The following is a 20,657-nucleotide window of genomic DNA, read 5'->3' as shown; positions in this document are numbered from 1 at the left end:
AAGATGACATTAAAGCCTTTCTTATATAATACAGGAGTTCAGTGGAAGTGTGCACAGCGTGTGCCCCAGGAGCAGACCATGCACTGCGGGTGGTGCCTCTGCGTCAGCAGGGCACGTGCAGAGTTAAGATGCTGTGTCTGTGCCTTATTCCTGATACACTGCGAGCACCCAGTCTTTCTGCCAGTAGTTCCCTCTTCAGGTAAGAGCGCTCATGAAAATTATGGCTACTTAGTGATTTCTTGGTATGGCTATGCAAATGCTAATGGGATCATCAAGAAATTATTTGTTTTGTGTTATTAAATGTCTATTGCATTTAAGAAGCAGAAGGGTAACGTCTACCTTGCTCCTACATTTGTACTCCTTGAACCTAAAGAGTGAAATGAGGAGTCTGGCAAGCCTTACGTTTTCAGTGCAATCCAGTAAAAAACTTTGCAATCCCTTTCTCATTATTATTTAAGAATATTGTGGGGGAACTCAGTCAAAAGCCAGATAGGAATCTTATATTTGTCATGCTGCTGTACGTACCATTAGCAGGTATGTTTGAGGGATCATAAAAACACCGTGTTTGTCTGAAAAGATTAATTTCCCATAAAATTATGTTGGTGTGAATTCATTATAGTGCCATCATTTATAGCTTTATGGCCTTTGTCCCATAGTAGCTTTTCAATGCCACCTCTAGGAGCCTGTATCAGAGTATCTAGCCCACACACCTGGGTCATGTCTATGCTCCTTTGAGTTAGTAGCTTGAAACTTCATTTTCTCTCCTACGTTCTGAAGTTTTCCATCACTTACAGTGCCAAATACACTTGCCTGTAAGTAGATTTAAAAGTTTTTACATTTAACAGCTTTTTTTTTTGTTTGGTAAAGAATACATGAACTTAATGTTTAGTAAAGGTACAAGCTTTGTCAGTCTAAATGCAGCAGTGGAATTGAGGATGCTTTTTGGAGATTTTTCTACGTAGGTTTCTCAATCTGATGTTGCTATAGCATTTTTCCTTTAAATGAGCTAGAGCATAGTCTAGCTGAATGTGCATATTTTTTTACAGCCTATAGTAAGTTGTTTTTCTTGCTACATTCTTGTCCCATCCTTTCCAATGTGAATAATATTGGCACAGCTCACCCAACATTCAAATTTAGTAGGCTCCATTCAGAGATGGTGTTTAATAGAAGGAAAATGTAAATAACGGAGCTGACTGTGGGCTTAAACCTGTTCAAAGCACGGAATCTCAGTCAGTTTAATAGATGAAAAATACTCATAGAAAAGGCAAAAAACGCTTAACCTGTAAAACAAAATGCAGGTTGAAATTTCTAAGAGTTTTTTTCAGCAAAAAGCTTTTTGTCCCAAATCAAGATTGTATGTATGTCTTCATTCAAAATATTTGAAATTAGAGGGGTTGGTCATCAGTGATACAAAAGCCTTTTTCCCGTTCCTTCCTTCAAATATGCTGAAATTTTGCAGAAAACCAATACAAGATCTGCGTGGGGACAAAAATGAGGGTTTTTTTTGTCCAATTTAAGCTTCAGCTTGATCTGTATTTAAAGTCACTATACATCTAGTTTTGAACCATCTCACTGCTACACGAGTCTGCTTCAGTGGCCTGCCTTTGTAATTTGACCATATAGAGGAGGTCCCGATTTCTAAAGGACAAAATTACAGGCCCACTATGTACTAATAGGAACCTCCCCATCTGTGAGTTTACGGTAGGCCACGTGGTTCAGGTTTCTGTCTGAAATGGCTGGGAAATCGACAAGCTAATACAGGCTCAGCTGTGATTCTTCTGATACAGGGGGCTTCCCATCTATTGGTAACTGCAGTAGGACGAGCTGATTTAGCACTAGACGGTGTCCAACACGCTTGTGTTAACTTAAGAGTTTTCATTTTTCACTTCCTTTACTGTAGCTATTGCATAGAATCAGTTGTTCTGTGAAGTTCAGTCAGTGGGAAATTCAGAAGGCAGATAGACAGGTATCTGATCTGGGAGACAAGCACTTCATATTTTACGTGTATTTGTTTTAAAGCCAGTAATGACATCACGTTTTCCTAGAGTAGGTAGTCAATACATATGTTAAAAACTTGACCATTCATCACTAGGAATATGCTGTTTCTGGTGTGTCTAGTTGTTGCAATTGGTAACATGCATCCCATTTACAAATCTGGGACACAAGTTGTAAGTTTTTCTCATTTTGTTTTATAAATAATCACATGTAATTACTGTTACATTTTTGTCCTTCTCAAGTCCAGTTCTTTACTTATGTTTAGTAGCTCCTAATTTGTTATTATCTTAGTGATGCAACAGTATGCATAAGCTTTGTAAGAGATAATGGGAAGGAAAATAAAGCTGTTTAACTTTACTTCTTTTAAAACTATTTTCTATTAACGTCTTCTAGGACACAAAACCTTACACTGATAAATAAATACAGACAAGCGTTCTGTACCAAACACCTACTTTATTTCACCTTTTATTAAAAAGAACCACCAAATGGTATTTTACTCTGAGTAATTACCTTAGATGTTTAAAATAATCTTAAGCAAATACTTGTTTTGCTTTTTTAAAATACACATTACCGTGACAGCCAGTCACCTACCCATTTCTAAAAAACGCCTACACTTTCCTAAAATAATGATAGAAAATTTTCAGCATTGCAACTATTAAAGCACGGAGAGTCAAAATGAGAAAATGTCTCGTGGCTTACTCATTACATTTGGTAGTTACTACCATTCAGCATTCATGAAAGTAACAAAAAGACACAACAAGCAGACACTGGGTTTTACCAATTTTATTTCTAGACTTTAGGTTGTTGTTTTTTTAAGATTTTTTTTTTTTTTTTGCTGGAAACTTGTCTGTTACAGGTCTGTTGGTGAAAATGTGCATTTCAGACCAGTGATGCCAATAAGTACAATATAAAAATGTACAAATCTGAATTGCTTGCTTACTACAGATTGTTATAATAATGTGACAAATAAAGCATCTCTGTTGGCACATGAACCCACTTATCTGGATTTGGCCTTTTAGTACATAAAATAGTTAAAGAATTTTGCAGTACACACTGCCACTCAGTGTAACACATAATATAACTGACAACCACTAACTCAGTAATCACGTTTGGTTCAGAGACACAGAGATGCCACGAACAGAAGTGTTTTATGAGGTAAGCAGTAAATGTTCCTGAAATTTGGACAGAATGTATCCAGTCCTCCTGGGTCCTGCGACTGCTAGTAGCATTGCAATGCTTTGTTTATGCACTATGTAGGATCTTAACTGCATTTGCCTCAAAGAGTTCTAATTCTGTTTTGGTTTAGCAGCATACAGGCAACAGCTAGATTATTCTTCAGCATACAACTCTGTTAGCTGGCTTATTTATGAGATTTACAGGCTTTTTAAATTAGCATTATGCTATAATTAAAAAAAAAAAACAAAAAAAAACTAGTATATCATAACAGATTAAACACACAAAATACTTAGAGTTCCAGAAGATAACCTATCATACCAACTGATGTGTCCCAATTGATGGGTAAGCGCATCAGGTGGCATATAAGAGTTATATTATAATGCACCTTTCATATATCACTTGTGGCTAATAACACAGCTTAAAACTACTATGATAATAAACCCCAGATCAGACAAAGAATCCAGCTTTATAAAATGCGCAACACCATAAAAACTGACATTACTTGATCTTCTGAAATGTCTGCCATTTTAAATTAATGCAACCTAGTTGCAAATCGCGAGACCCATTCAGAATAACGTTCGATGCATTTCCATTTGCAGTAGAACTATGAGGCACTGTGTACGAACATTAAAACCTGGTCTAGACACGGTTAACTGAAGTATGAGGTATTGTGAAACAGGAACCTTTTTGGAATAGAGCAGTAATCACATTAAGTAAAAATTGATCACATAAAAAATCTACAAAAAAAAATGATGTCAATAATATAATTTTCTATGAGAAAATTAAAACCTATAACATGGCAGTATATGACATTGTATAACAAAAAAAAAAAAACTGATCCACAAAATAGCAGCAAAACACAATGACAAAGATACAGAAAAGCAATGTTAATTTTTTTTTTTTCAAACCATGCTGGGAATTTATCCATAGCAGCTCAATAAAAATGGAGCATCCGCTCCTATTCTTTTCTCTTTTTCTTTTCTTTCTTTTTTTTTTCTTTTTTTTCCTTTTCTTTTGTCTGTTTTTTCTTTTTTTTCTTTTTTTTTTTTTTTTTTTTTACAATCAACACCTTAGCGGCAGTTTTCTCACATACATTTCACCATCACATTCTCCTCGAGCATCAACTTCAACAGCTATGTCCACGTCCCTTCAGCTACTTCCTAAAATAATAATAAAAAAGATACATAGCCAAGATGTGCAAATTTTCTATTTGTAGCTAAATTAAAAAAAAAAAGGGGGGGGCATATACTGGAACAGGAACTTCTTTCAAGTACTCCAATTTTCGTATCTATTAACTATGGCGTTTTTTTCATGGTTAGACTGCTACTGAAAATGTATAAGGGGCCAAATAGACTGCTTTGTTTTGGGTTTGGTCTCTGAAGTGTCCTTTTTTCTTTACTAAGCTGTGTTAAAACTGCAACATCAAGGGTAGAAAGTTTTTTTTTAAAAAAGGGGCGATTGCATTATTTTACAAATCATACTGGCCTTACGAACATCCTCTGCAATAAATATTCTTTTTAGCCTTAACTATAAATTATATATTTTAGTGTTTAAAAACCTTCAGCTGTAAAACATCTAAAGAAAATCCTTAAACTATGTGTCCTATATGTGAACCTTTAAGGCCCCTAATTTATAAAGATGTGTTGGCACCAAAGGATTTCTAAACTTCAACTTTTCTATAGAAAAGGATAGGAAGATATCCTGGCAATTTGTGAATGCAATTTCTCTCACTGGAACGCAACCTTCGGAAAAAAAAATCACCTTTCCTCTAACACCATAGTTAAATGCACTTGCCTTGCAATTCCAAGTTTGCGAACAAGCACTTAATATATTTCCAAACCATTCCATTAAAAAAAAAAAAAATTCCCACACAATAAAAGAATGTATTTCCTATATCTAATGGACTGAAAGTGCTTTGAATGGAATGGTTTTAGAATATTACAAACAACAAAAAAAAAGACTAAACTGTGGATTGAACCTGACCATAATTAGGCTGAATATCTGCGGGGTCAGACCAGCATTTTTACACAGGTAACTACAAAAATATGAAGATTACAAAAATATAATATATTATGTCACTATTTCGGTTTCTCTTTATAATAGAGTATCGTATGAGTAGTACATTGGCCTTTCCCAACAATGCTAAGCTGGAACCCTACAAATGCACAGGCAATCCACAGGCACGCACGCACACACACACACACAAAAAGATTAACATATAATAATGCTGTATACTAACATACACTAACTTATGGGTTACGTTAACCATTTATAAGGTGAAGAGGATAAAAAAAAAAAAACTAAGGAAATAAAATAAACATTTACAGATGAATTATAAAGTGACTAAATGCATAAGCAAGCAAGATACAGAAAAGCCTAGAACTGCGTTAAAGCTATGCTTTTTAAAGAAAAAAAAAAGAATATTTCATTTACTATCTAAAAAAACCCTCTTCTACTTTAAAAATGGTTGGTTGGTTTGTTTTATATGTAAGAAATCAAATCTAATACCTCCCCTGGAGACATTTTGTGTGTTAATGCCTATTTTTACAACATACAGACAAGAACACTTTAATATAAAAACTAGTTGATTATTATTGTATAAAATCCTCTATTTTTGTAGCACAAACCCCTGGGGGTAATGCAAATACTATTTTTTTCTTTTTTAAGACAGTTTTTGGGGTATTTTTTGTTTATTTGTTTGTTTGAAGTCACAGATGGAAGGGAGACAGAGCAAGAAAAAATATAACAAGACGGGTTTTCCCTTCTGGTATAAAAATGTCCTGGAGAAAAGGGTTTCTGGGGGGGAGATCCTGATGCTGATTCCTTCTCAGATGCCCTTTCTTTGTCTGCTTCTCTTGCCAAGCAAACCCATTAGAAGAAGTCCTCTTAAATGTTCACATCTCGCACATCAGTAGGTGTGCAGGAAAGGTCTGCTTCATCCTCTACAGTCTTTGTTTCTGAAGATACGTTGTGCTGCTGTGCCTGGCGTAGACTGGATTCAAGGAGGGATTCGATCTGTTCTTGGCAGGCTCGTAAACAATCCTAGAGAAGATTAAATGGAAGGAGAAAAAAGACCCAGGGTCCTTTAGAAAAATACAAGACCACAGACCACGTACCATCTCTTGAAAAGCCAAGAGAAATACAATGACGTTATCTGGGAGGGCAGCACACTCAAAGGAGAGCAGGAAGAGCAAGAGGAACACTAACTAGTGAGAGCACTGGATGAGCTACCCAAATTGCTGCAGGGTGCTAGCCTGGATCCCGCACTCAGTAACTGACTCCTGCCATCTATTTCATGGCCAATGTGAGCGTTCTCCATACACGGACCTCTGGACAAAGGACAGCTGTCAGTTTGCTCTTAGTCTCAGCACATAAGGCTACAGGAGGAACACGATGAGCGCTCTGCTGCCATCACACAGGCACTCGCTTCTCTGGCAGGGCCTTGGCACAGCAAGATGGAGCTTGCCTGTTGGAGCTTTATTGCAGTGCTTCTTGCCTGGGCTGCTAACACTTCAGCAAGTCCATCCATACCATCTTTTACCTCAGTCTTTTAGACCTTTTGAAAATACAAGCTCTCTGACTGGACAGCACTCTGAATCAAATCATAATTAAATGTAACGGAAAAGACATAAAACTGGGCTGGAGTCAGGACTGGTCCAAGTATTGCTGATGCCATCATGATTTCTACTTTTACCGCAAAAAAAAAAAAAAAGCCTTCAGCAGTGCACTCTATTACAAGGGATGGCCATAAATGGTGGTTTCCCCAGGCTGAGGTCTGATGATACAAAGTTCTTAGAAGTGCCATATTTTTATATTTAGATATACACACCTGAAGTTGCCAGCCAACCGCTACTATCTACAGCAGTGGGCAGCTCAGGTTAGTGAACTGATTTCTGACTCAGAAAGCATCTGAACAGAACATCACCGACCGCATGACCCCAAACTGGAGAGATCTAGAAGCACCACTGACCATCTTTGTAACCACGCATTATAAAGTGCTGCCAAGCTTTCAGTTTGCTCCTGCAGTCACCTTAACAGCTCAGTTCAGGTGAGAACTTTTTTCCCCTCATTTCACAACCAGTTTCTCAGCCCTCAATGTCCACACAACCCTGCCAAGTGACCGGGAGGGTACAAGGGCCTCGCTCTTGCACCCACTTCAGCCTGAATTAAAAGCACCAAGTGCTCATCTCCTGCGGGAAAAGGGAAAACTTCCCCAGCCATTAAAGCATACCCAGAGTAGGTATGGCCAATTCTACCCAGTGGTCCACAGCAAGGAAACCTGGAGAAAGCCTGCGAGCTCAACCTGTCCAACTTCCTGCACATTACAGCTATGTTCCTCAGCGCCACATACACCCATTGCAAGGACACACAACTGGTGCCTCAAACAGGCAAAACAATCACACTACTTTTTGCCAAAATTCCTCCAGCGTGCTGTTTACTCCTATCTTTACAACAAACATCATACGCTTTTTCCCAACATATTTAACTCTGTGTATTAAGGACTTTGAAGTTTCCTTTAAGTATCGCCTTTTCTGATTTAACCTATGACATGTGTTAGCCCTTGCGGTGAACCCAGTCTTCCATGATAAATTGCCGTCAAAAGTGTTAGGATGTGCATGACTGAGAATGAATGTTGTTTTCCTGAGAGGGTGACCTGCCTGCTGTTTTCTTTATTTCCCAGTTTCAATTCTGCCTTCATTCAGAGGCTTCTTGTGTGATCTACCAGCTTTTCACTGATTCCACTACCACAAGAATCTCCTCTGCCACCAATAAGGGCACATGGCATTTGGGGTAAAATAAGATTAGAAACCCAAGCAAACAATTCTCTGCAAGTCCTTTCTGAGAGAGAGGGAGGTTAATCCTACCTCTAAGCAGATCAGACCATCAGTTACAGCTCACTGAAAACACATAACCTATGACCTTTTCTGGTTTAAACCCTAGTGTAATATTTCCTCTTGACAGAGACACACAGCGTTTTAAATGACAAAAAGAAACGCCTCATATCCTAGAGTCATGATGCCTTTGGCTCCTACATTCCTCTGGCCTCCACAGTAAGATCTCGATGAAGTCCCTTCACCCCGTCGCAAGATGCGACAGCCCAGGCCTGACTGCAAGGCTCCTACTCGTGTGTCCTGCAGCATGTACCTCAGCCGCACTTGGGTGTGTTAAATAGTAGGTGAACAGAGGTTTGGGGAGATTTCCAGTTTTACAAATCCAGGCACTTTTGCAGATAATTCTGTGACAACAAGGTAGTGTGCCAGGTAGTGTTATAACAAGGTAGTGTTTCCAAATTGAAAGCCAATTTATTTTCAGACCAAAGTAAATCCCATTTTTGGTTTGTTTTTTAATGCTATTTGCATATAGCATGTTTGAGCTCTGAAAACTCAAGCCATTCAAAAGGATTTCTTTAAATTACCTATTCTTCTCTCTCTGGACTCCAATCATGAATAATTACATAGGACTACATCATTTAAAGGTAATTTTTGACCACAGCTTTTTTTTTCCTGTGAGATTCTCAGAGTACAGCCTATTATAACTGTATTTTTGTAAAACATAATCCTTACAATTTATTATGAACTGTACTCTTACGTTACAAATGACTGAACCCTTTTTTTTTTTTTTTTAAAGTGATTTAGGCATTTTGGTTCAAATCATTTTTTATTCAGATAACTATTAGATGAGTAGTTTGTCTACAGGAATCTTAAAACTAGCAAAAGTAACTGCAAAATATAAAATTCACTGTGACCAACTTAATGAAAGCTTTTTTCATTCTTAGCAAGAATACTTCCTAACACAGAAAAGCAAATACTGAACTTGTGCATTATTCTGATAACTTCTCCCAACAACTTTTCTGCTTCACTACCCAAATTTTCAATGCCCACAGTTTGTTCAAGGTCATAAACCCTTCCTGGATTAATTAAGCTCCTCAGTGGAAAAAAAAAAAATAAAGGAAAAAAAAAAAGACTAGACTTAGTAGTGGTCAAATACCTTTAACACACAAGACATGATCAGACTCCAGGGTCAGATACACTAAAGGAAACAAACAACAACAAAAAAAGAAGCTGCCTGGAAATCCTTTGTTACTGCCTGACCCGTTCTGGATAACAAGCACATGTCTGAAGGTGCCTCTGAGTAGGGGAAGGCAGGAGACGAATTCCAATGTACTAACAGACAGCATGGAAACCCAATCTAATCTAGTTTAGCAAATTTCTGGCCTGGAAATGAATGTCAGGTAAAATTCAATCTGTTTGGATGATGGGGTCAAGAATAGAATGATGGAAGACAGCCCAAGACTTCTAATTGTGATTATCTGACTTCTAATTACCCCTGATCAAAGGCAAAATGGGAAATTGGACTCCTACCAATGTAAACATGAACCATAAAGGAATTCCAATCAGGTGATATTCATTTTACTTTAGATTCAGCTTTCTTTGAGACTAAAGGTAAAAAAGCGTCATTATGTTACCTGAAATCAAACAGCTGCTCTAGTTAATAGATAATCTGGGAGAATGTTAGCCATGTTGTTAATAAATGCATGCTCCTAATATTTCAAGACAATGCAATACAAAGCGTATTCAATCGTGCAGTCTGACAAGGGGAACCATCACATAACAAACTTCATAGAGGTGCTAGCGGAACAGGTACGAGCAATAGCAGGGTTACAGGGGCTGGTCTCACGGGGGATTTTCTTTGCAGCGGAATCGCACTATGTATGAAACCGAACAATTTTCTCTATTTCAATCAGCAGCAGTGAAAGATGCTCTACCCTTATTATGTTACAAACACGACAACATACATGTACGTAAAGTAAAAATTTATGCTGCTTATTTTCTGTAGTAACGTATACAAAAACCCTTACGCTTCTAACTCTACCTGCTCTAACACATAAATATATTTAGCAATAAAAGCTGGAAGGGAGTTACTTCCTTTCAAAGCTGTTAGTTTTAAGTTCAGGTCATACAGATTGCGACCTTACAATGACTCTGGACAATAAAAAGCAATAAGCATTCATTCTCTTCTTGGTAAAACTTCTTTTTCTTTTAAAAGAGCTCTGTCATCAACTAAGTCAAGTCACGTAAGGACATGCTGTTGTTCTCCAAGATGTGAGAAAATTTATTTTAATGCTCTCTATCAGGAATGATTAAGTAATATTTTTGTTTGAATCAGGTACTATCAGTACCGATAGCAAGCCTAGTATTTGTCCCCAGTACCTGCTTCAAATATCTCGCACTGGATAGAGGCCAACCATACACTCACATATCTACTCTGTTCACAAACTCACTAAAAGTATGACATGTGCCCACCAAACTGAGCAGCGGGATATTTACAGCATATGATTTCAGCATTTGAAGTTCCTACAGTATTCAACATACCAGCACTGGATCCATACTACTTTAGCTGCAGTAATCTAAATAGCAAAAAATAACATGCCAATTTCTGAAGCATGGTAAAGGTGATCAAAGTAATAGTATGTGATATGGTATTTGTCAGCAGTTGTTTCACACAGTCTAACGTAAAATACTCTTTTGTGAGTAATTCATTATGATGCATTTGTCTTTCCACAAATCACTCAATCCTGTCAACAAAGTCCAATTACACAAAACTAGTTTTGAAGGGTCTGGACTAATACAGCTCTCCATGTATTTAAATTATTAACGTGTAAAATAATTTAACAGCATCTCAAAGGTTCTGCCGCTAACCACAGAGTTGTCTTTATTTGACTCATTGTCCAGCGCTTGGAGACCTCACAAGAACCTTTTTAAAGCATCTATTTATTGGTCTTCCACATTGTTACAAAACAAAGCTCAACTCTGCCCCAACTTCACACACCATTATGACATGGATCATTGACTTTAGGTCTTCCTTGTAGGCTCCCTTCCTGGCCCATTCACTCATGAAAGGTTTATTGCTCACTAGTTACTGATGTGCATCTCCTGGAAGCTGCAGGGCAAAATGAGAGTCCTGTGAGGACCATCTACCTTGTCAGAAAGTCGTGGGACAAACATTTGTTCCAAAAAGGAATTCAATACCAGCTACTGTGCAGGTCTAGCACGTAATAAACCAAATTAGATCATTAGAACTCTTTTAAGAAGGGCTTTTTCACACCACTTGGCACAATAAAAGGCCTCAAGAATGGTCAAAGATAAGGTCAGAGATACCACGAGGTCCATTTATTGCAATCTCAGTAACTATTTCCTTGCCTTATTTTAAAAGTTTTGTTTTACACAGACCACTGGTTTCATTGCCTACAAGCAAATACAGCTTCTGCAATTGTTCAAAATCAGATCAGGGTTTCCTTGGCATTGTCAGATACACCTCTCACGAACATCAGAGCTGGATGTGGCACTCCTATCAGTGACCTGCAGCAGTGTAATCACTGATTATTAATGGCTATAAGGACGGCTAAGTAACTAGGACAAACACAAGCGAACATCTTCAAAAAAACCCACTCTGAGGTTTGACCTTTATCAAGATTTACTGCCCGATTAGCTACTACGCAGCAAGCAGACATTCATTCTTAAACTCTAAGGCAGGAGATCAACTGAGAAGAGTCACTTACCGGATCACATTTGATAACTTGTGATAGGAAATGTGTGAGGCATTGATAGGAGAGGAAAGTGTTAGTGTTCCCCAGATGCAGGCCTTGTACAGCTGCTACCACGCTGCCAGCTGCGATCATGGAAGGTGGGTTTGAAATAAATTTAACATCTGTATGAAGAAAGAAGGAAAAAAAAAAAAAAGACTGAAATGATTGCTTTAGGAGAAGCCTGCCCATACATATACACTCTCCTCTACCAGCGTGGCTTCAGCTGCCAACTGTTGCATCCAGAGGAAGGGAAATGGTAGCAGAAGCTGCCTCCTGCTCCGCACCGCTACAGGCCCCAACCTGCAGACACTCAGCCACGCGAGCAACTGTGCTGAGTGAGTGAGTAGCCCTGCTTAGCACGAAGCCTGGGAGGCTTCGCCTTCAGGGATTTTTATCATAAGCAGGGCCCCCATTCTTCGAATGTTAAAATACTTTACTCATACAGATAATGCCACTGGGGTCAACAGCGCTATACATCCCAGAGAACCTGCGCTCGCGCGGTCAGCCCCTAGGTGCACTCTAATCGGGAGTCCTCGGGCCCTTTAAAGCAGAAACCTTTGCACTGACATTCAAAGGAATATAGCCTTAATGAACATCGACAAAAAGAAAGAAAGAGAAAGAGTGCTTAACCCCGTCAGGAGGCAGATAATCCATATTTAAATTAAGGTTTCATCTTAAAAATGCTTTGTCTCAACCTAGCCTCTTGTCAGTGGCTGCCATCCATCCTGGCAACAGGGATTTAATGTAAATGTGGCATAACTAAGTGACGGGGGTCCCAAGAATTGGCGGACAATCAGTTACATTCTGATGTGACACCATGCTGACAAGAGGCTGGGCCCCCTTCCAGACTGCATTGCTGTAGGTCTCTCCACAAAGCCACTCCCATGATTCCTTAAGGGGCTATCTCTGCCATTTAGCATGTTTTTGGTGTGTGTGTGTGTGTTTTTAATAAGAATAATCCACATTTTAATGCTAAGACTCTTTCTGCAGAACAGGAATGCGTTTGATCCGTGGCAGCGTACACCTTGGAGGAGAATCGGAAACAAAAGGAAATAAGTGGCACGAGTAAACATCTAATTTTGTGAGGAAGAAAGGGAAATGCCACATTATACACAAGAACCTGAGATACATTCCTTCAGCTTTTATCAGAATACAACTTCCTCTGGGTCGAAAAAATATAAACCATCTGTCAAACCCTTGAATGAAATCAAAGGCATGGACAGCTTAGAGTGCTCAGTGGAACAGTTTAAGTATTAAATCATGCATCTCCTTTATTATGATAAAATAACTTTTGTGCAAATGCTTTACCAGTGAAACTAAAGACTTTGGGACTCTGTGGAAGTCCTCTCTCTGAATCTGTTCAGACATCTCTGATGCTCCACTGCAGCTCAGACCAATACCCACCTTCAAAAGGGCATTTCACCCCGCGTCCTATGAACCTTCCAAATTAAAACCAATACAATTAATGGTGGCCAAACTCTTGTGATGCACTGCAAGCTGCAAGGCAAGCTTGGTCTAAAGCCATCTCATGTACGCTACCATGTTTAAAACAAATGTAATTTACCCCTTTTTCCTAATCCGCCTATTTCTGGACAGACACAAATACACACACCTCCAGGCAAGCTTCTATCGTTGCCCAAAACAAAGTAGTTCAGGTCAGTTACTGACAACACAAGCATTCCAGAGATGGTCCCCAGCTGAAATACTGACACACAGCGGCAGGTAGACTTCAGCATTAAGGGCTTTCAGTGGGCAACTGTGAATGCCACCAAGATTCAGGATCCAGGGGACGCAGTGGCAGCGACTTCATGCCGGTATTTGCTGATTTCCACAAACAGAAGGTGACCAAGATGTGTCAGTTTAAGGAGTCTGTCCTGGCAGGATCACGTTTGGCATTAATATTTGCGTTCTTCTTTCAAATGGAGCAGTAAACAAGAACATGAATTCATAGTCACACCCTCATTCTTTCCAAGGTGGAAAAGTGATAATGAAGTTTAAATGACCAGTTTGTGTCTGTCCCTATAACCACTCCAGACAAGCAGCATGGACTGCCTTTTTGTTGCAACTCAACAAGGAATTATTTGTGGCAGAGGCCACTAATTTCAGCATATTAATCAGGGGGCCCCTCTCGCCTGTAATTGGATGCCCCCAAGTGAAGAGTGTGGCATCATTGTCAGCCTCCATCGCCTCATCTTGCGCTATTGAGCGCCCAGGAACAAGGGGGCTTCGGTGAGATGAATTAGACCTGACACAGCCACAATGGGGTAGGGGGCCCCATCAATTGAAGCACACATCCCCAGTAGCCTATCTGAGACTTCATCCAAAAAGAATAAACAACTTCAGCGTTGTTAAAAAGAGAGAGAGAGAGAGAGGGGAGGGGGAGGAGAGAGAAGAATGCCAGCCACCCTGAAGGGAGGACAAAGCAGGCATATAGGCGCTGCAGCGCTTTAAAAAAAATTCCTAACAAGGCGAGTCACCCCTTTTCCTTTTTAAATGGAGCAGCAATTCCATCCGTCTGGAGAGCTGGGGGCTATGAATGAAAATCTTTTCATTGAGGCAAATCAAAACTGCGAACATAAATCACTTGCTGCAAGATGCAACAGGTTCCAACTGGTCACATACCTTGAGACTCCCAATTTTATAAAGGCCAGAGAATAGGAGAATTGTAACACAGTTGTTTCAAAGGGAGATCTCTCTTTCTCCATCCGAAAGGAGGAAAGCAACAACAGTAATAATAGCAATAATAATAATATAAAAGGAGCCCGGTATGTTTTGATAACCAGAGGAACATAATGAAATGCTGAAGCTCCAATATTTGTTGCTATTCATTGTTATGCTTGTATAGAGCTGCAGTTCTCCCTCAACACTGGTCTTAACTTGGGCCAAAAGAGGCCTGCTTCCTTTTGAGCTCTCCCTGCCTTGCTCGGCCATGCCAAAGCCCCATTCATTAAGCTCAATTATGTGTTAACTTCAAACAACCCCTGGTAATTTTTTTTTTCTCTTTTTTCTCCCAAACCTACCACAGCACAAAGACATCCTTTGGTGAAAATGGATTTTTCAAAACTAAACCAAATCAAACAAATCCACTTCTACTAGCCAGACAACTGAAGAGGGAGCTTAGAAGGAATTCCCCTCAACTTCACCTTGCAACGTAACCTTCTCTTTCTGGAGCGAACACACATGCACACTCATCCACGAACACTTCCACAGCCTTCACTTTGTTAAGCCAACTGGCGGAGGTTTTATTTTCTAAGCAAGCATTATTTCGCCGCCTCTTCTTACAAGCCCCTCCTTTGGTAGAGGACGCAGGCTGTACACTTCACACTGAGGATACACTGCGCTTGCCCCTGAGGCCACTTCAGTGAGTTTCACGGTGTTTTCAGTGGACTTTGGATTGGGCCCCACAGCATCCAGGCAGCACAACGCATTTGCAGTCCATCTAGGTTCGTTTTGGCAAAGGGAGATACAACACAACCCAGCAACAGCAAAGCAAAGTCCAGATGCTACTTAAGCCACATGTTATCTTCACTAGCCAACAAAGAAGTCATGAGGAAAGCAAGAGGTAGAGAGAATCCTGACATCCAAAAATAACAATAAAAACACAGAGCCTAGTGGCAGCCTTCCTGAGCGCTCTTTCCCCAGGCAATATTCCCAACTTCAGTAGGGAGCTGAAGAGGGCCCCAATTCTGGTGAGCTCAGCGCTGTTTTTTTAAAAGCTCAGTAAAACTCCCAGAACATGGTTCTCATTTACTGATCCATTCTCCAGCTGTGGTGTGTAACAGTGTTAAATAAAGGCTCTGGATGTGCTTCCTAAAAGAAACATAACAACACCGACAGTAGATCAAAGTACTGGACTCTTAGCAAGTCTCCAACCTTTGAACTACTCTTGTTTTCATCCCTGTCATTGCCAGCACAACAACCTAGGTTAAACATCCCCATATCCAAAGGGGAGGCCAGGTAGCTGTTCTTTTTAGCAAACGGCCGAGGTGGTGTCAAACTTAGCAAGTTGCACCTTCAGAGTCCCAGCGGCCTTATCTGGTAGAATCTGTCACGGAGAGTAGGTCCGATTTTCCCAAAGCGTTGCTGCAGGTAGTTTGAAGGCTGTTTGAAGGTTGCAGCGCTCTGAACATGGAGCATTACTGCAGGCAAGCTAACTTGGGAGCTGCCCGCTGCTCGGATGTTAGCCCCAAGATGGAGAGCAATGCCAGTGTTTACAGATGTCTCCGTTAGGGTTTGGTTGTTCTATCTTTAGGCTTTGCAGGAGGGCTGATTCTGTGAAATCGACTTTTTTCTTCCGAGTGCCTGCAATCTTTCTTCAATCTTTTTTTTTTTTTTTTTTTTTAAACCAAATCCATCTCTGGAAAATAAACTACGCAGCGTTAATTGGGTTCACTAACCACACATATCCCAACAAGGTTTTCCAGTGCGGACACCGCATGTCCGAATGCAGGCTCGGTCTCTTTTTTAGCACAGCTGCTACTGAGCATTAACATTTAATACAGCGCTGTATCTCCTTTACACTACGTTTTTATCAGTGTTAACAGAGTGTCTGGCATTCCTCTTTACGTGCTACTGCAAAAGAACATTTGCTTTGGCTGCTTCTTCTTCCTTATTCCTTTGCCATTCCTGGATTTGTCTTGTCATACGAAAAGCAAATGCACCAAACACGTTTTGTTTAAACAGAATATCTTCCCTCTAGGACTTCTTTTGTCCCTGTTCCTCCGCTCCGGCCTGCGGGACGCGCGAGATCTGGCGATCAGAGCGGCTCTCCCAAAACGCTTTTCCTTCCCACTTTGCTAGGGTTCAGCGGGTAAAGCCGGTACACGTACAAACACACACACACACTCCGCATGCAAACACGGAACTTCAAAGGACCAGCGCGCGCAGGCACGGTGCCCTTGAAACCAAAGATCAGGCCTCTGCAAACCTGGCCTAGCGAGCGGTCGGCGTCTTTGGCTCCTCTGGAGGCCGCCCCTGCACATGGCTCCAGCTCAGCACGTGGTCAGAGGGGTGCAGATGGCAGGGGCTGGGTCTGGTGCCAGGAAAGCCTCCGCGCCGCGTGGCCCTCCTCCAACCCGCCACCACGGAGCAGGGGGAAGAGGCAACTCGGAGAGGGAAGTTTTAAAACCCCCACGCAGAGCTATTCACAAGCAAAGTCTCCCTCCTCTTTTAAAGGCCGTCTGAGAACGGATCTGCACGGAGGGATTCCCCGCACAGGCAGCAAGCCTTTTGCAGCCCCTGCATGAATCCTGGGGCGCGGGGCCGCACACGGTGGCTGGGGCACGGAGCGGGGGCACTTCTCACCCCGGCCAGCCAAACGCATTCAGCTCAGAAGAAAAGTATCTTCTGAGAAACTTACCTCTGCAAAGTAATCCACCTTCTGCAAACAACAAGGGCAATAATCGGGGCTTAAACTACCTCCCCGCAGCCCTGGGGGCTCACGGTAGGCCATAGCTACGGGAGGCGTTAGGAGCCGGGGGCTGGGCACGTGTAGGGGAGCGACACGCTTTGCTTAACGTGCAGGGCTCATACCTGTAGCGCACAGAGCCACAAAAGTCTGAGCATGTTTACGGATGATCTGCTTGGTGTCCTCTGCCAGAGGCATTTTAGTAAGGAAATGTTCAATGAAATCGTGGGGGGTCATTGCAGCCAGATTCCATTTCAGCTTATTCACCAGCAGCAGCTCCATTTGCTGCGAAAACAAAAGGGGGGAGAGGGGGAAGGAGAGGAGGAAGAAGAAGAGGGGGAAAGCGTGGTTAGCTCCGCTCAGCACCGCACCGGGGCCGCCCCCCGCCACGCCGCGGCCCGGCCGGGGCCGAGCCCCCCTCGGGGCTGGCGGCCAGGAGGGGGGCCCGGCCGCCCCCCGCCGCTCCCCGGGCAGCGCCGAGCCCCGCGGGGCCGCCAGGGGGCGCCCGCGCCGCGCCCAGCCCGGCCCCGGCCCCGGCCCCGGCTCCGGCTCCGGCCGGGGCAGCCCCGGGGGCCGCGGCCCGGGGGAGCGGGGGGCGGCTGGGCCCGGCCCGGCCCCGTTTGGCCGCCGGGGCCTCGGCGCCCCCCGGCTGCGGCTGTCGGGGGAGGCGGCGGCCGCTTGGGCCCCCCGGGGCGCTGGGGTCCGGCAGCCCCCTCCCGCCCGCCCCGCTGCAGGGGGGTCCCGGCCGGCGGCCCGGGGGGGGGGGGCTTCGTTTGCGCCTGAGGTGCCTGAGCGTGCAATTACCAGTAATTCGTCGGGTCTGATGGAGTTATCTGTGTAAATGCACAGTTTTTCTGCGGTCAGAGGAATAGTTTCCTTCATTTTGGAAGCCACAAACATGCAGGTAGCTCCGAGCAATTGCAAGCGGCTTTTCTTGAGGGGTTCGAACGACAAAAATCTGTCCAAGTAATTCATCGCCAAGGGGAAAACTTCCTCTTCGCACTTCTGCTCCTCGCAAACCTGCAAGAGGGAGAGAGGTCGTTGAGTGCTGAATGCAACGGGGGCGAAAGCCAGGCGCCCTCTGCCTCCCTGCCCCGGCCCCGGCTCTGCAGGGCAAGGCTGGAGGAGGAGAGGCGGGCACGGCGAGCACCGGGGGCACGGGGGGAGCATCAGGGAAAATGAAAGAGAAAGTCACCGGGGACAAAGCGGGGGGAAACGCGGCGACAGAAAGCCGCGGGCGATGCGTGGTAAAAAGGGGGGGAAGCGCCGGGGAGGTTTGGCCCCGTCTCGGCGGCCCCTGCAAGGAACAACGAAAAAAGGGAGAAACGGGCTCGGGCAGGGCGAGGGGAGCCCCCCCGGCTGGCAGCGGGCTGCGGGGCAGGGCTGGCCCCCGGCCGCGTTTATTCGGCGTGGGGTTCGCCATCCCCTTCGCCCTTGTGCCGCCGATTCCCCCTCTCCGGTCGAGACACAAAGGTGGCGTCCAGCCTCATTTCCCCAGACGTCATCTTTTCAAAAAATATTTAAAAATATTTAAAAAATCCCCCGGGCTCCGAAAAAAAGCCGAAACGAAGCGGCGGGGGTCCTTTACCGAGCCCGGTGCCGGGGGTCCGCCGGGGGGGCTCCGGGGGGGCTCCCCGAAGTGAAATCCGCCGCCTCCCTCTCCCGCCCCGCAGCGCGGCCGGGCGCGACGCTTCGCAGAGCGAGGCAGGGCGCTGCGCTTTCAAAAATTAATTAAAAATACATCGCGGGCGCCCAGGGCCGCCCAAAAGGCACGAAAATGTAGCCCGGCTTCTGGGGCTCCAGCCGGGAGCCCCCCCGGCCGCGTCGCGCCCCGGCCCGCGGCCCTTTCCCCCTGGCTTTGCCCGGCCGGGCTCGCCACCGGGCTCGCCGCCGCGGCACAGGCGCGGCGCGGAGGGGGCACCGCGGCTCCGGCCGCCCTCGGCGCCGAACAAAGAAACTTTCACCCCGCCGCTCCCCGGGGGCCGCCGCAGCCCCTCCGGCCGTGCCCCTGCCCGCAGCCCCGCCGGGCTCCCCCCGGCCCCCGGCCCCGCTCCCCCGGCCCCGGCCCCGCTCCCCCCCGCCCGCCCGGCCGCCCTTGGCGCGCTCCCCGGGACTTTCTAATTTTCTGCCGATTAATAAACACTTTTTTTTTTTTTTTTTTTTTTGCTCTGCAATAAAAGAACAAAGATGGCGCGTAATACTGGCACGGGCAGCGCTTGCATACGTGTACAGGGATATTAATTTTAAAGAAACCCCCCGGCAGCGCCCAGCCGCCCGGGGGCTGCGCGGCGGGGCCGGCCCGGGGCTGCCCGGCGGGGCCGGGAGGGAGCCGGGTGGGGGCCGCCTCCGGCCGCGCTCAGCCCCCGGCTCCCCTCGCACGGCCGCCGCCGGAGCGGGGCCCCCGCGGGCAGGGGGTGCGCGGCAGCCCCGCCGGGGGGGCCCCGGGGCCGCTCCGAGCAGCCCCGGCCCCGCAGCCGCAGCCGGAGCCGGGGCCGGGCCGGGCGGGCAGCGCCGGGGCTGAGCGCGGGGGGCGAGGGCGGCGGGGAGCGGCGCGGAACCCCCCGGAGCATACAGACCTCCAGCATCCAAGTGGCAACTATTTTCCTCATATATGGCAAGATTTCCTTCTGCACGCACTTGAAGTAGGACACCGAGGGCGAGCAGGTCTCCTCCGCCTTGAGCATTGTCTGCAGCACCCTGTCGTTGAGGAGGTTGGCATCCAGGTAGGCTCGTCGGATGGTCTCCACCTCGCAGCACAGCAGCTGATGTTCCATGTCTGCCTCCTTCGTCTCGAGTCAGTTTTCTCAAGGACTGAGTCAGTCTCTCGCTCTCTCTCTTCCCCTTCCAGGAGTCCCTTGGATGCTGCTTCTGCTACTGCCGCTACAGCCCTCTGGAGGCTGCAAAACTTTCTAACTTCCAACAAAACTGTGACGTTACTGTTGTTAAGCAGAGATCAAAGCACGAGAGAGAATGAGAAAGAGAGAGAGAGAGAGCCAAAAGCAAGGGGCAGAGCCCTAAAGCCATCCCATAGGCTTCAAGTCCTTCCCCTTTGCTTAGCTTATAGAGAGCAGGGGTTTAATGCAAATGCAAATGAGACAAGGGCTTGCTTTCTTCAAGGGCAAGGGAGAGGTGGGGGAAACCCAAATTGTCTCTTCAGTGTATCATGCATAATTTTAAAAATGGAGAGAGTTCTGCAGTGGGAGCCAAATGATGAATGGAGCTAGGCCACACACAGGCACACATGGATATAAATACAGGGAGACGCGGTTGGTATTATTTTACTGGGGGCGCCAAGGAGGGGGAGCCGGGCAGCACCAGCGCCTCGCTCTCCCTTATCAATTATCGTGCCTGCCCTCAGCGATGCGTACCTGGAAGATCTGTCCTTTAAACACACGTGCTCCCGACCTGGACGTGCAGCCTTTGTAGTCGATCCCAAGGGAGCAGCTTTCTCCCGTTTCCTCATTCTTTTTCTTTTTTTTTTTTTTCTCCTCC

The 20,657-nt window shown here is 44.7% G+C and overlaps 2 protein-coding genes across 8 annotated transcripts in view; one reads left to right on the top strand and one right to left on the bottom strand.

Moving 5' to 3' along the window:
- The window catches only part of LTO1 (LTO1 maturation factor of ABCE1), a 26,843-nt gene extending 13,079 nt beyond the window's left edge, over positions 1-13,764 (top strand). For 2 of the 5 annotated variants that reach the window (XR_014317687.1, XR_014317688.1), the window contains 2 exons: positions 35-199; positions 6,035-6,099. The gene's annotated coding sequence lies outside the window, so the exon portion shown is untranslated. Of the gene's footprint in view, positions 1-34; positions 200-6,034; positions 6,171-12,748 lie in introns of those variants that run through there. The other 3 variants (XR_014317689.1, XM_082762607.1, XM_082762609.1) reach the window with 3 other exon arrangements.
- Positions 5,086-20,657, bottom strand: CCND1 (cyclin D1). 3 transcript variants are annotated; one of them, XM_082762604.1, is made up of 6 exons: positions 20,534-20,657; positions 19,742-20,101; positions 17,970-18,185; positions 17,291-17,450; positions 11,732-11,880; positions 5,086-6,213 (listed from the first exon to the last, which is right to left on the bottom strand). In XM_082762604.1, the coding sequence occupies exons 2-6, from the start codon at positions 19,937-19,939 to the stop codon at positions 6,058-6,060; spliced, it is 879 nt and encodes a 292-aa protein (XP_082618730.1). In that variant the 5' UTR covers positions 19,940-20,101; positions 20,534-20,657; the 3' UTR covers positions 5,086-6,057. The 3 variants fall into 3 exon arrangements, with proteins under 3 accessions (XP_082618730.1, XP_082618731.1, XP_082618729.1); XM_082762605.1 differs by lacking the exons at positions 19,742-20,101; positions 20,534-20,657 and adding an exon at positions 18,754-19,205; XM_082762603.1 differs by lacking the exons at positions 19,742-20,101; positions 20,534-20,657 and adding an exon at positions 18,361-18,661.

This window comes from Aythya marila, assembly GCF_965140915.1.
Source record: "Aythya marila genome assembly, chromosome: 5".
Taxonomy (NCBI): Eukaryota; Metazoa; Chordata; class Aves; order Anseriformes; family Anatidae; genus Aythya; species Aythya marila.
Note: the sequence above shows the minus strand (reverse complement) of the source record. Positions and strands in the feature narration are given on the sequence as shown.

Excerpts from the sequence above, each read along its gene's own strand:
- CCND1 (XM_082762603.1), bottom strand. The coding sequence starts at position 18,588 with ATGGCGAACCCCACGCCGAATAAACGCGGCCGGGGGCCAGCCCTGCCC. Across the intron at positions 11,881-17,290 it reads TGTGGCTCTGTGCGCTACAG|ATGTTAAATTTATTTCAAAC; the intron begins GTATGAGCCCTG and ends TTCTTCATACAG. Across the intron at positions 6,214-11,731 it reads AAGTTATCAAATGTGATCCG|GATTGTTTACGAGCCTGCCA; the intron begins GTAAGTGACTCT and ends AATCTTCTCTAG.